The 14,720-nt window shown below is 42.5% G+C and overlaps 1 protein-coding gene across 3 annotated transcripts in view; it reads right to left on the minus strand.

Moving 5' to 3' along the window:
- The window catches only part of SLC2A12 (solute carrier family 2 member 12), a 66,423-nt gene extending 51,914 nt beyond the window's left edge, over positions 1-14,509 (minus strand). Inside the window, exon 1 of one of the 3 annotated variants that reach the window (XM_043457017.1) lies at positions 14,178-14,500. In XM_043457017.1, coding sequence (XP_043312952.1) covers positions 14,178-14,292 — 115 coding nt within the window. In that variant the 5' untranslated portion in view covers positions 14,293-14,500. Of the gene's footprint in view, positions 1-14,177 lie in introns of all 3 variants that reach the window. The other 2 variants (XM_043457016.1, XM_043457018.1) reach the window with 2 other exon arrangements.
- Positions 14,510-14,720: the final 211 nt, after the last annotated feature.

A 14,720-nucleotide genomic window follows, 5' to 3' on the forward strand; every position in this document is an offset into this window, starting at 1 on the left:
TAAATGCAAGAAATTCCCCTATAAAATATGGGGCTAAGATTTTCCATCTCATAGAGATGGCTCAAAAACCAAAACAGGCAGCAGTCATTCACAGCGGCAGGTATCAAAAGGGAACTTCTCAAATTTCCCAAGGAAACGACGGGGCAGATCAGAAAGCAAAGGAAGCAGCCCAGATTCCCATAACCGAAAAGGCATTAATCCCATCCCTTACCCCTTTTAACGTTATACCCAGGCACTGGACTTTAGGCCCAAGACAGAGGGGGGACCTTAAGGAACAGATGGCTGGTGGCATATAGGTCAGAAGTTGCTCATACATCTCTCTGACCAATGAAAAAATTATTAAAGGGTTACATGATTCTCTCCATCTGGGGAGAGATGCAATGTCTATGATTGTCTTCTGACTTTTTCTTTTTTTTTTAACAGGGAAAAGGCTCCCAGAGATGATTAAAGAGTTACTTGAGCCTGTGCCCTCTGCACCACCCATAATCCAGGAGATAACCTCAAGCCTCCCCCTCTTAAGCCCAGTCCAGTGTGGTGGGACTTACCCAGGAGACAGGACTAGTTAATAGATTTCACTCAGATGCCCTCTTTCCAGGACTTCAAATACTTATTAGTCTTTATAGATACTTTTACTGGATGGACAGAGGCTTTCCCCTACTAGACCAGAGAAGGCAACTGAAGTGGCTAAGGCTCTCCTAGAGGAAATTATTCTTAGATTTGGATTGCCCCATCACCTCCAGAGTGACAATGGGCCTTCAGTTGCACAGGTCACTTAACAGCTTTCACAGGCTTTAGGAAATAAATACCACCTCCATTCATCCTGGAGACCTCAGTCCTCAGGAGAAGTGGAACACGCTAAAGAAAATCCTGGGCAAACTCCATCAGGAAATGTCAAGAGTCATGGCATCACCTGCGGCCAATAGCCCTCTTAAGGGTCAGGGCAGCTCCTAAAGCAACCACCAAGTTAAGCCATTTTGAAATGATATTCGGAAGGCCATTCCTTACTCTGGACATGTTAACTGACCCCGAAACCCAGGCTCAACTTAAATACATTATAAACCTAGGCCAGGTCCAGAAGGCAATACAAGAATATAGCAACAGAGTGTAACCCACTCCAGATGAGAGTCCCAGGCCCCCTGTTGTAAACCCTGAAAAAGCTCGAAAACAGAGTCCCCAGCGACCAGCTTCTCTCAAAACGGAAGGTTCTTACCAGTCTTTCTGAGCACCTCCACAGCAGTTAAACTCCAGGATGTCCTCAGCCGGGTTCATCTGTCTAGGATTTAACCTGTCTCCACTGATAACGTTACAGGAACCTGAAGACCCACATTCCAGCCATCCCTGTGAATCCGCCCCTTTCTCCAAATCTCCACAGGATCAGGGGGACCCAGGTGAAAATTCCTGAAAATTCCAGGTGGATGAGTGAGCCACTCCAAGACTTGAAGCTCTTATTCAGAAGGGACAAAAAGACTTCTTAGCCTCTGGCTAAGTACCTGTAGCCACTGTCTTCCTTTTGCCTTCTGGTACTCCAATCTACTTGCAGATTAATCGAGATGCTCTGGTAGATTTAGATAATTATTGTCTTCTTTGTTCTCACCTTCACTCTTGGAATTTATTAAACTTCTCTGCCCATGCTGGATGATTTAATTATGATCCTGACTGGTGCAACTTCTTGTTGTTTAGTCGCTAAGTCGTGCAACTATGAAGCTACTATAGGCAACTATAAAGCCTTAGCTTTTTCACGCCTCTGCAACTAAGACCTTTTTAGTCCAGGAAGGACTTTGGCCATAATGGGAAGAACCGATTCATTGGAAAAGACCCTGATGCTTGGAAAGATTGAGAGCAGGAGGGGACGGGGGCGACAGAGGATGAGGTGGTCAGATTACTCACCGACTCAACAGACATGAGTTTGAGCAAACTCTGGGAGATAGTGAGGGACATGGAAGCCTGGTGTGCTGCAGCCCACGGGGTCACAAAGAGTTGGACATGACTTAGCGATTAAACAGTCCAAGGAGGCCTGGGACCAACAGGTTCAGTCCTTCCATTTTAGAAATAGAGAAATATGTGGTCTCTTATTTCTTATCTGGACAGGGCCCAAGTTCCTCTCTCAGTTGTCCTCCTATTGATATTTTGGAGTTCGTGTCCACAAGGACCCAACTTGAATTGCTTACCGTGGGTGGGGGGTAGAGTGGATCTATCTCCTGTTTCATATTCTTTTCTCTTTCATCTCTATCTTCTTGTCCTTTCTTTAAATGTGCATTTCTAATAGCTTCTCTTATTTATCTTCCACATCACAGATTTCAGATAATAATTCTGCTTTTGCAGTTTTAGACTCTGACACTTCACACCTTTCCTATTAGGTCTATCTGCATCTCTGATCTCAACTAGCTCCATCTTCACCTCAATTTACTCTTATCACCAGCTGTTGTCCTGCGTCTCATTTTTTTCCCCCACAGAGTCCATTTTTTAAAAAAAATTATAGAAAACAGAAATCAGATACTGTCCAAAATATATGTATGTCCTATAAAGAGAAATCTCAGAATGCGTGTTTTGCCTCTGTATTTAAAAATGTACTTGAGAGTAACCAGCTTGCCACATTCTCTTTACCCAGCACCCAAATCAGTTATGATATTTTTGACTGTAGGAAACCAAAAACCTGAAAAACAAGGGCATTTATTGCTTAGTTTGTGAGAAGACCAAGTTGAATTTGGTGTCTCCAAGGATTCACACCCTACCCATCCATCTGTTCCTGCCTGCACAGGGGGCTGGCTTTTGTCCCCAGTCTGTCACCACATGTACGGGTGGCTGTCACAGCTCCAGGCATGAGACGCTCTCACAACCAGATGCACAATGGAGAAGGCTTAGGGCAAGGGGTTATCCCCACGTGCCTCTTTCCTTTTATCATGGAGGGAACTTTCCAGAAGAACCCTGAAAGATGATGGCATTCACAACATGCTAACCCAAAATACACCATCTTGGCATGTTGAATATTTCACGTGAGAGGTACTTTCTGTTATACCCGGAGGAAAAGAACATCCTTATCTCAGAAAGCAAAGGGGCACCAAGAAGGATTTGAATGAAGAGACTTGCTAAGTTTCCGTGGTTTACTACACTTACCTCATACTCCTGTCATATTCTCATGACAAATCAAGTATAAAAATACTCAGGCTTAATCATTTCTTTGAGCTTTTATTTCCTTATGAAGATTTCCATGTCACATAAAACTTACATTAATTAAATATGGATGCTTTTGTGTTCATCTGTCTTCGTTGGCTTAATTTTTGGACTCAGTCACAGGCCCTAAAAAGGTTGAGGATAACTTTTTACCTCCCCACAAAGACTTATCCTCATCTCACTGACCAGAACCAGTGGGTTCCATAGTCAAACTTGGCTGCAAGACAGAATAAGTATCTGAATCTTCTAGTTCCCCATTGGAAAAGAAAAGAAATAAAAAGGAAGTTGGGATAGCAATTACGTTTTCGGTGTCTGACACACCTTACTCTAACCACCCAGCTGCAGTTGGAAATGTTCTTAGTTAGACTTGAAGGAGCAGTTAATGTGCACAGATGCTAGCCACATTTCTGATGCCTGTAAGTTATTTTTCTGGTGTGACCCCACTGAACTGAGAAAGGAATTTTTTTCCTTCTATTTTTTGGTCCCCTGATTGTGAACGGGGGATAACATCTCTGCATTGTATAAAGCAAACTCTCTTTTTTCGCTTGTCAAAAACAGTACATGCAAAACTACAACTTCTAGAATGTACCACTCCAGTGGCTCAACTGAGCTTTGTCTCTTCTTAACACTGATTTTCACATTCTATAATACCACTGTCCTTCATTTGTCTAGCCAGAGTTGCTGAAGTCTTGGAAACTGTAGCTGCTAAGAGATATAGAATGGGAAGTGATGGTGATAGGATAGGGTGGGAAGAATTATACTATGGAGCAAAGCCTTCTGACCATCTCAAAAAAGCAGCTCCAAGAGGTCTGTGGAAATGTCATCCTTTGATCAATGAAAATTCTCTCAGTACGGATGCTCAGTGACAGTTTGTGGAAAGCTAAAATATTACTCCCTGTTTTATACATTGGGCTTCTCCAGTGGCTCAGCAGTAAAGAATTTGCCTGCAATGCAGGAGCCACAGCAGATGTGGGTTCAATCCCGGGTGGGGAAGACCCCCTGGAAGAAGACAAGGCAACCCACTCCAGTATCCTTGCCTGGAAAATCCCATGGAAAGATGAGGCTGGCGGGCTACAGCCCATGGGGAGGCAGAGTCGGACAAAATTGAGCAACTGAGTGCAGCACAAGTTCTAACCCACTGACAAGTATATCTGGCCTTAAAGTTATTGCAATTTCGCATCTCTTTCCATCTTTTCAAGAGGATTTTCAATATACAGTTAAGAGGGGGTGAATCTGGAGAACAAACCAGCAGCCATTTACCCAGAGACCTCTGACATCTCCAGAAAGGAGATTCTCAGTCTGTGTGAATTGTGGTGAGTGAAGGACATCTGAAAACTGATAAAGTCTTCAAAAAGGATCTTCATCCCATCAATGCTCACTAAACATTAGGAAAAATAGTAACATACACATTTGTCCTTCAAGATTCCATACATATACATAGATGTGATGAAGTAAAAGGTTTTAATTCAAAGTGTGAGTGAATGCAGAGTAGCTGCCTGCCATTCTATATTTTCTAATCATTAAACGTAAAACTGTTAAAACTATTATGTGAGAATTTGAAATTGTTTTTCTATTTAAAAAGGATTCCAGGGGCTCAAAAATGGTTGAACGTTATCCTCAGTGCTTTAAAAATTCTTTAATTAAGGAAATGAATGGGGAGACAATAATATTGTAAAGCTTGTGGATGTAAAGTTCTTAGGAAGAGCACTTTATTTACTAAAAATGAATACCTGGATGGCCACCTCAAGAATAAGGGAAAAGGCCATGGGTCCATGTTGATAACAGAGGTAAGTCATGGGAGGGAGAGGGAGAAAGGGAGAAAATGCTAAGAAGCATGAATTTGTGTGTGTGTGAGAGAGAGAGACAGAGAGAGACAGAGCTCAAGAAAGAATGGCCAACAGAACCCAGAAGTAAGACAGATGAAAAAAAAGGTCAGGAGATTTTGTCAACTTGTGGAGGATGGGTAAGGATGAGGAATGAAGATAAGAGAAAAATAGTACAAGAGGTTTGTAGCTTCTAGCAAAAATTGGTTGACAAGAAAGTCCCTAAGGTGGATTTGACAGGAGAACTGTATGAATGGGTCCACCTAATATTTAATTGCACTATAGCCCTCTTTAAATTGTCAGTAAGAATCTACGAAGAACTTGAGAGAATAGGATTTGAGTATGTGAAGGAAAGGATTGTGATCCACGCATGGACTAGAAGAGGGATAAGAGAAAAGACCAGCTCTGGGAAGCGAAGGGCAAGAAACCAGGGTAAATAGGAAGTTGGTGTAAAAAGTGATCAGAAACCACTTTCTGATCCTAAGACTCCTAATGTACACCAGTATACTGTGTGTGTTTGAGGACGGGCAGAGAGCTGGGGAATAAAGAGGCATGTGACTTTAACTTTATGGGAGCTGGAGCTATTTTTGTTTAACTGTTAAAAGAATAGTGGGACTTTCCTGGTGGCCTAGTGGTTAGGACTATTTATTTTCACTGCCAAAGGCCCCATGTTTAATCCTGGTTGTGCCACAAACTGCAGTGCAACCAAAAAATAAAAAATAAAAGGATGGTGAGGGTTTAGAGGCATGGAGGAAGGGCTTTCCAAGACCCCCTAATTCTGTCACCACTATCATCACTTTCAGAAGCTTTTCTTGATTTCCGTAAACCAATAAGATCTTTTCCTAATAATTCTTTCTGTCATGTTACTTATCACACAAAGGTTTCATGACATGTCCCTACTTAACATCTTCAGATTCTTTCATAACCCTCTTTCTCCTTCTTTGAACTCTGTGCTTCCATCAGACAAAAATATTTGCAGTTCCCTGAATGTGCCATTCTTTCTTCTCCAAATTCATATACAAGCTATTTTCTCTGCTTAGAATGTTCTCTGTAAACGTATTGGCCTCAGTGATACTCTCTTGACTCAGCTTAGCCATACTGTCTTCTAGGATCCCCTGTGCACTACCAAGGCATGTGTGTCTGGTCACCTCCTCCTGTCTACGTTTCTTGATCCGGTCTCTCTCATCACCCATTGGTAATATGCATCTGAATTGCACAGATGTCTCTGGTTGACCATTGGACCCAGGTTCTAGCATCATGTCTGATTCTAGGACATGCTTAATATTTGCTAAATGATTGTCATTATTTAGATTCTTATCTCTCTGATGAGTTGGTAAAACTTATGGACCCAGATAATATTTTAGATATTTTTATTTTTTACACTGAAGTATCTTGTACTGTACCTCTTACACAGAGATAGTCAATAACTATTGCAGAATTAGAATGGGCTTTAGTTTAGCTCAACAAACACTTCACTCATTCACTGATTTAACAATTAAGCATGTACTCCGTGGCAGTACCATCTTGGACACAGAGGGCAGACAGGTTCATCTGGATGGTCAGTGCAGTCAGCAAGGCGGGCGTATGGAGCACCGCGTTGACACATTTCCGAGGCTACAAGATAGCGGCACTTTTGCCATATGCACACAATCCCTGACAGCAACACAGAGGAAAAGGCACAGTTCCTACCTCATAGGAGCTATACGGTATTTTCTAAACAGTTAGCTCAGAGATCTGACAGGTTCAAGAATATATATTTTAATCCAGAAATGCATAATCTTATAGAAAAAGACATATCATATGGAAAATTAGGGAACTAGCTAAAATGAAACGCAATGAAGTTCTGAATCAAGTGTGATGGGTACCCAAATTCACAGATCAGATCACAGAACAGAGCAGAAAGTAGAGACATCAGTGTTGGATGGTATTATTGTTCAAGTGCAAAACCCTGGTGTGGATTTAGAATGTGAAAAGTGAAAGTGTTAGTTGCTCAGCCGTGTCTGACTCTATGTGACCCCATGGACTGTAGCCCGCCAGGTTCCTCTGTGGAATTCTCCAGGCAAGAATCCTGGAGTGGGTAGCCATTCCCTTCTCCAAGGATCTTTCTGACCCAGGGATCAAACCCAGGTCTCCTGCATTGCAGGCTGATTCTTTACCGTCTGAGCCATCAGAGATTTATAACACTGAGGTTTAGATCTCTAAGCTGTTATCCATGCTACATGGAGCAATCACTTTGCTTTTCTCCCGGAGGTACCTCGGCTTAACACTGAAGGTACAGTTTGGAATCAGAGTACTTGGTTAGTTAGCAGCTAGGCTCCAACATATCTAGTTTAATCTTTCTGTTCCTCTGTGTCCTAAAGTAAAGATAATAATATCACATACCTCATAAAGTTATGAGAATCAATGAAATGGAAAAGTAGCTGGTGCACACTAGTAAGTGCTTGGTAACTGTTAGCTTTTGATCTCTTAGCTTCAGTTTCCTTATCTGTCAACTAGGGGTAATGTTACCTCATTGAATTACCCACAATAATCATTCAATAAAGATTTGTCTAGTCTGAATATATGGAGTGAAATCTCCCTAACAAGTAAGTAAAACTTTGAAACAGTCTCTTATTGATAGCAAAGGAAGTAACATGATACCTTGCTTCCAGCATAACAATTCTGCCTTTTCATACATTCCTGAATCCCTTTATTTTTGGCAAAACCTACACAATGGGACTTAAATCCTGAAAAATTCTTCTTGTGATTTTGCCTTGAGTTTTCTACAATTTTGTTTCCCAATAGAAATGAAACATTCATTAGCTAGGGATGTTCTTTCACAATACTAACTGATTAAAATTACAACTTTCCCCCCAGTTCTTTATCATCTCTATTTTATTTCATTGGCCATGCCACAAGGCATGTGAGATCTTTAGTGCCCCAACCAGAGACTGAACTTGTGGCCCCTGCAGCGGAAGGGCGGTGTCTTAATCACTGGACCACCAGGAAAGTCCCTCTTTTATTCTCAAAAAGCCTTGCACATCTGAGGCTGAGATGCCATATATAAATTAGCATTGCGCATGGCTCATAAACTTGCACAAAATGTGTGGAAACAAGTGCATACAGGGGCAACACATTATAAAATAGCAATAATATAAATAAAATAATATGGATGCAGCTAATAGCCACAGAGCCTAATAATGGCAGTCAGACCTTCGTCATGATTGTTTTTGAGAAACAATTACTTCCAGTTCAGTTTGGTTCAGTTGCTCAGTCACGTCCTGCTCTTTGTGACCCCATGGACTACAGCACACCAGGCCTCCCTGTCATCACCAACTCCCGGAGTTTACTCAAACTCATGTCCATTGAGCCAGTGATGCCATCCAACCATCTCATCCTCTGTCATCCCCTTCTCCTCCCACCTTCAATCTTTCCCAGCATCCGGGTCTTTTCAAATGTGTCAGTTCTTCGCATCAGGTGGCCAAAGTATTGGAGCTTCAGCTTCAGCATCAGTCCTTCTAATGAATATTCAGGACTGATTTCCTTTAGGATGGACTGGTTGGAGATTACTTCCAAGGGATGCACAATTCTACAGTTTAAATAATACTTGATTTTCCTAAGGGGAAAGAAAGTATTCCTAAAAGTCAAAAGATTGCATTTTTCTCCCCGATACTTCAGCACAACAGTATAAAGTGAGTCACAGTCAAAAAAAATGAAAGTTCCTAAAGTAAGAATAATGTGATAAATTATTTTAGTCTCATCACTTCCACCTAAATCGTATAGAAAAATTAGTATATCACTGGAGCATAACCATTTAGCAAATGCATAAATGAGCATGCTGTGATACAGGAAAAACAGCTTTACCAAGGAGCCAAGATAGAAAAAATAAAATAGAAAAAAAAAACTCATATGACTTTATGTTTACTATAAAGGTAGTATATTTGGCTCAATGTTTCAGCTTGGAAATGCTTGGAGGGATTTTAGGTTCTGTGTCTTTTTTTCTTTTTTTTTTTTTCGCCATACTGCCTGTGGGTCCTATTTCCCTGGTCAGTGATTGAACCCAGGCCCTCAGCAGTGAAAACACAGAGGCCTAACCACTGGACTGCTTTGGAATTTCCCGAGGTTGGGTACTTTCTGAGGGAAGACGGGGTAGGGAATTGTTCTCATTTGGTGTTTGGCCAAATAGCTGCTTGGAAAGCAGCCTGTTTCAACTTTTCTCCTTTCTCACACCATGACCTGGCGTACTTCTGGGTGACTTTTGTTCATTGCCTTATTTTATTCGCTAACTCGTCCACCTGGGGAAGGCTGTTCCTGAGAAAAAGCTGAATTTGGGAGCCCCAATTCCATTCGATTTAAATGCCTGTGCTCCGCAACAAGAGGAGCCACCGCAGTGAGAAACTGGGGCACCGCATGGCAGAGTAACCCCGACTTAACACAACTAGAGAAAGCCTGCACAAAGCAAGGAAGACCCAGCACAGCCAAAAGTTAACCAACTTTCAAAACAGAACTAACTATTCTTCAGTGACAAAATATCATCCCACACATCTCTAGCAATTAAAAACTGCATTTTAAGATGGGCTGATTCACCTTTAATACATATATGTAAATTATTTTCCATAGTTGCCTCCAGAGCGGACTCATTGTATTTGGAGTCTGTTTTTCTCAGCTACTTCGGGGTCTAGACCACTAAAAAGTACACCCTAGAGAATACATAAAAAATATACCTGAGGGCTCCCAGTAGGGTCCTTCCAGCTATTCACCAGGCTTTTTCCTAAGAACTCAATCACTCGGGTCCTGTCGGCAATATTACTAGCTGAAGGGTGATGTTGAAAATATCTAACAATTGCACCAAGGTACTGGTGCAAGGTACCGATGTCAAAATAGACATCGCCTTTAAACCTGCTTGGGCACGCTGGTATCCACAGGCTAATTTCAGGCCCTCCAGGTCAGGGGCACTGTTGGAGGCTCCTTGGCCTGGCCTTGTCTGCCAAGCTCTGCCACCACAGGCTGTCATTAATGAATGTCTGCTGCTGTGGCGGCAGCCTAGAGGTGGTTTGTGACAAGCGGCAATCTTCCCCAACCTCTCGGGGTGACATGACATTAAAGGGGAGAAGGTCCCTGCTATGTGAGTTAAACACCACCCACCCAGAGTTGGCAGTGGAAGAGCTTCCGCCATATTTGTCTAGAGGTTTCTCCCTTACCTGGGAAATCCTACAGACAGAGGAGCTACATACAGTCCATGGGGTCACAAGAGTCGGACACGACTTAAAACACCACCACAAGTCCCGGAGGAGCCATTTACCCAGGTCTCACTGTCACAAAACCCCTCAAATTTAGATTTTTGATATGATTTCCAAGTGAGGTTAAATGTACAGACCCAAAGATAAGCTGATTGAAGAGAAAGAGAAGACGGTTATCTTTAAATTTGGTCTTGTTTTCAGAAAAAAGCATCTATAGTCCCTCATAAATTCAGATGTCTATAAATTCTGCCATTTCCTTGGGAATATCAAGCCATACACAACTTTTTTGTTTTTTGCTGTTGTAACTGTCATTTATTTGTTAGATACATATGCTTTTAAAAGCACAAGCTTTGTCTCAGGTTTTGTCACTTTTTCTTTTGATACACACATACTGTATATGGTTTACTAAAAAAAATTCCCTGCTTTTTAAAAGGTATAGTTGATTTATACTATTGTATTAGTTTCAGATGTCACTTTTTAATATGTGGAAAGCCTGGGAAAATGGGAATGGTCAAGGTCTGGGTCTTCCCAAAGTAACTTCCCAACGTTGGTCTCACAGTCAAAGCTCTGTTATCAGGTCAAGGTGGTCAGTCTGATCTTCTCTTCCCTGAAAACAAGTCTATTCCCCAAAGTCTGCTCAGTCTATCTTACAAGTAAACTTCCCTTTGGGCTGTCTGAGGAAGCCTGAGAAGGCCAAGCCCGACTCAATTCAAGAGGGACCCGTTTAGGCTAATTCTGAGAGCCCAAGGCTCATAGTAGGAGCACAGTAAATATGCCCCAACCTCAAAAACGTGACCTGCATAACCAGAGCAGCTATGGACCTGAGGTTTGCTAATGTGATCCTGACCCAGGAGCCGGCTCAGGGCCCCAGGGGATGCGAGGGGAGCAGAGAAGCAGCCAGGCCACAGGTCCTTCTTTCCACACATCTCCCCTTTCCTCTAAAGAAGTGCCACGTTTACCCGTCTCACACACTGACCAGCTCCTCAGACTCCATTTGCAGAAACGAGTCCACAGCTTTAAACATGTTTGAGGACAACTACATAGCGCAGTCACCTCGGTAGCAGAGGTGTGCATTTCTTACATCTCAGACTGCGGGACTGCGGCAGCTCAGGTTTAGAAGGGTCTGGGAGGGGATGAAGTGCAGTCAGGGTCGCTGACCCGATGAGCCTAGCTCCAGCGATCTGGGCTCCAGTACATCGGGCAGTTGGATCTGTGGTGTGGAAAACGTGCACTCACACAATGAGTATTGTTCTGTTTCTGGCCTTTTGGGCAGATCTGAGTGGGAAAGGCAGAGAGAGTGGGGTAATGGGGGACTTAAGGAAACCCTCTTCCTAGCCAGTTGTTGAATCATGACTTAGAGGAGCCTGGGAGACACAGCAGCTGAGAGGAAGGAGCAGGCCCCGCTGGGCCCCAGGCTGCCAGGGTCCGCTTTGCTCAGCCACCCCCTGAACTTGGGCCAGCCACACATCTTCTGGACTCCTGCTCTCCTTGTGTGAGGTGCTCTAGCCATCCATGTTTCTCGCCTCATCTATATCTGTTGCTGGCTTTAAGCACCAAGATTGCAAATTGAGCTCAACCTTGCCCTACAAGGTCAATTATAACATGTCTATGAAAGCTGAAATGTTTACTAAAAATGTACCCATTTAAGCCATAGCTTCTTGAAAATGAATTTAAAGTCATTAGCTTCTGGTCACTGGAACAAAGCATTCCTTCCAGTTTAGAGGGTTTGGCCAAGGAGAATCTGCCAACCCTTCTCACTATGCACAATAGCATTAAGGGGTGCAATCACTGGGTTTTTATTTTGTTTCAATTTTCAGTATCTCAAATGCTTTAATTACCTTATCCTGGGTTTATAACTCATTCCTCTTTGCACATTGTTTTCATCTAGGAATATGGAACAACTTGCTACCTTCAAATGCAGGAAAAGAAGGATAATTATTAAGCATATTTTAAACACTTGAAGTTTCCTGCATGAAGCTATGGAAGTTTAAAATATAAAGAAGTTGAAAGAAGTTTTTGTCAAATATTTCATTTGACATCTTTGTAAATCAGACAAAAATACAACCCCAATAGAAGAGGTGAACTAACTTGTCAAAACAGCTGAACAAGTCCATACTTTGTGTTCATTATAATTGCCTTTGGGTACCAAGAGTGTCGAAGACAATTTAGGAAAATTTATGAAAATAATAATAAGGTTTGTATTTGTCTAAATACAAGCTGCATATAGCACCCATCAAAGCTGTATTCATTAAGGAGTTAAGAAAAGCATTTAAGTTTCTTCTTCTACATGATAAAGATTCATTTAAAGTTAAATGTAAAAGACAATTGATGGTGTTTATTCATTTAGTGTTTCTATTCAACAGTTTAAAGTTGTACTTTAAACTGAAAATTGTGTGTGTTCAATCTTTAGAAACACACATACTTGCTTTCCATTGTGAACTTGGACAATCTGACCTATTAAAAGGACACTATGCTTTCAAAGACATATCAAAATGAAATAGTCCATTTTTGATTGTTACCATGGAGGCCCCTCTAGCATAAAGTTTATTTTCAACTTCTTTGTGACATTTATCACTGACTCTATATAGTTAATGCTTTTGTCGCTATTACCACCTCAACTCACCCTCCAGCTCAATCTTGCGAGAATTCAGAGAGAACTTCGCCACTCTTTCTCTACTCCCCAATACAAGTTTCTTTTGTTTGTTCTTGGACTTAGATCACACTTAGAGAAAGGGGCAGCTCTGCTGAAGAGAGGACTGGGCCATAGTGTAAGGGACCTCAGATATTAATTCTTGACTAGAAGGAGGGAAGCTAGAGAGGGCTGAGCTGGAGGGCAGGGGAGAAGGAGAGCTTCTCCATTTATAAGGAGGGGTCGCTTGGTGCTTCAGTTCCAATGAGGATTGAATTCCAAGATCAGACAATCCCACCAGGCAAACCTAAGCATACAGGGGACTTCCCCTGGAGGTCCAGTGGTTAAGACTTTGCCAGGGAACTGGGCAACTAATACTCTGCATGCAATAAATAAATCAAATTAAAACAAAATTATTTTAAAATAACAATTGTTAAAAAAAAAAAGTATACAGCTCCATCCCAAGGTGAAAGATAAATGCTTTTTGTATTTATTTGGTGGTTTGGATTATTCATGAAATTCTAATATATGGCCTGGGAATGTATTATAAGATTAGAGGGAGCAGAGCTGAGAGAAGCAGGGGAAGGGGGTATTATTTGTGTTTGATTTCATTTCACATTACAATGAGTTGCTATTCCTTTGAAGACTAACTGATCAGGAGAGGCAACTAAATGTGGGCAGTGTGTTTGTGAAAATTGTTAATATGGAAGTGAATATGGTTTAGCAAAGTTAACTGAAATGAATGAAAACTTTTCCAAATTTCACCTCCAGAAGGAAAAGTATTAAACAAACCTCAGTCTAACATGCCGGTTTTAAAGAAAGCAGGAGCAAGTAAGCAGACGTTTTAGACTGCAAACAAGGCTCAAATTCATTACAAAAAGACGCTGGGCACTTAAAAGGAAAGTTGAATTTATTGATTATGTAACTAATAATTTTAGGAAGCCTCCTTAAAATGCTGGTTTTTAAAATGGTGGTTAGAATGTCCAACTGTTACAGATTATTCACGTGTGACAAGAAATGAGAAAAAAATGTGTGTATGTGGGGGTGTGTGGGGGTGTCTTCATCGGCGCGATTATCTTGCCAGTCAATTTCTCCAAAGGAAGGAGATTTATGCCCGATGCAGCCCCCACAGAGGAGGGGACCCGGCTTAGGAGGAGTGAGACTTCAGTCTTCACATTAGAGCTCCTTGTCGCTTCTCCCACCAGATCCTGCCCCCTTGTCTCCAGGCACCTTGCACGCTCATGTGGACACACACACGCACACGCACGCACACGAGTGAGACACGCGTCCAGCGCGCTCCTCTCGCGGTCCCCCGGCCAGGCTGCCTCGCTTTACCTCGCGCCCAGGGAGGATGCGGGCCGCCGCTGGCTCTGTCGCTGCCATCAGCCTCCGCCGCTCGCCCCTTCGGTTTCAGCAGACTGGGGCCCTCTGCGTTTTCAACAGGTACCATGGTCACGTAGAAGTTACAGCCGTTCCCTGGGCACCAAACCGCCCCGACTTCCCCAGCTGACACGAGCGGTCACTTTCCCCATGGTTGCATGCTAAAGAAAGGTGGGGAAGAAAAAAAAAAAAAAAAACTTCGAGCAAAGCCAATGTGATTTGTGACCAACTTTGTTTCTATTTCCGAAAGCTTTGCCCTTTTCGGTGACACACGCCGTTGCTATTCCAAGCAGCCTATCACAGGCGGTGGGAGGGCCGAATCTCCCGAGGATTGTTTTTGCCTGCAGATGCAGAGTTGGAAGCAAAGGATTTCAAGGCTTGGGAACCTGAGCTCTGACAGTGTTTGGCCCTTGGGTAGTGGGGAGCTCTCCTCTGTCTGCACCTTTGAAAAGAGGCAGGGAAAAGAAACAGGCAGATCCAAGCGCAAGCTGAGGGAGG

This window comes from Cervus canadensis, chromosome 33 (assembly GCF_019320065.1).
Source record: "Cervus canadensis isolate Bull #8, Minnesota chromosome 33, ASM1932006v1, whole genome shotgun sequence".
NCBI lineage: Eukaryota > Metazoa > Chordata > Mammalia > Artiodactyla > Cervidae > Cervus > Cervus canadensis.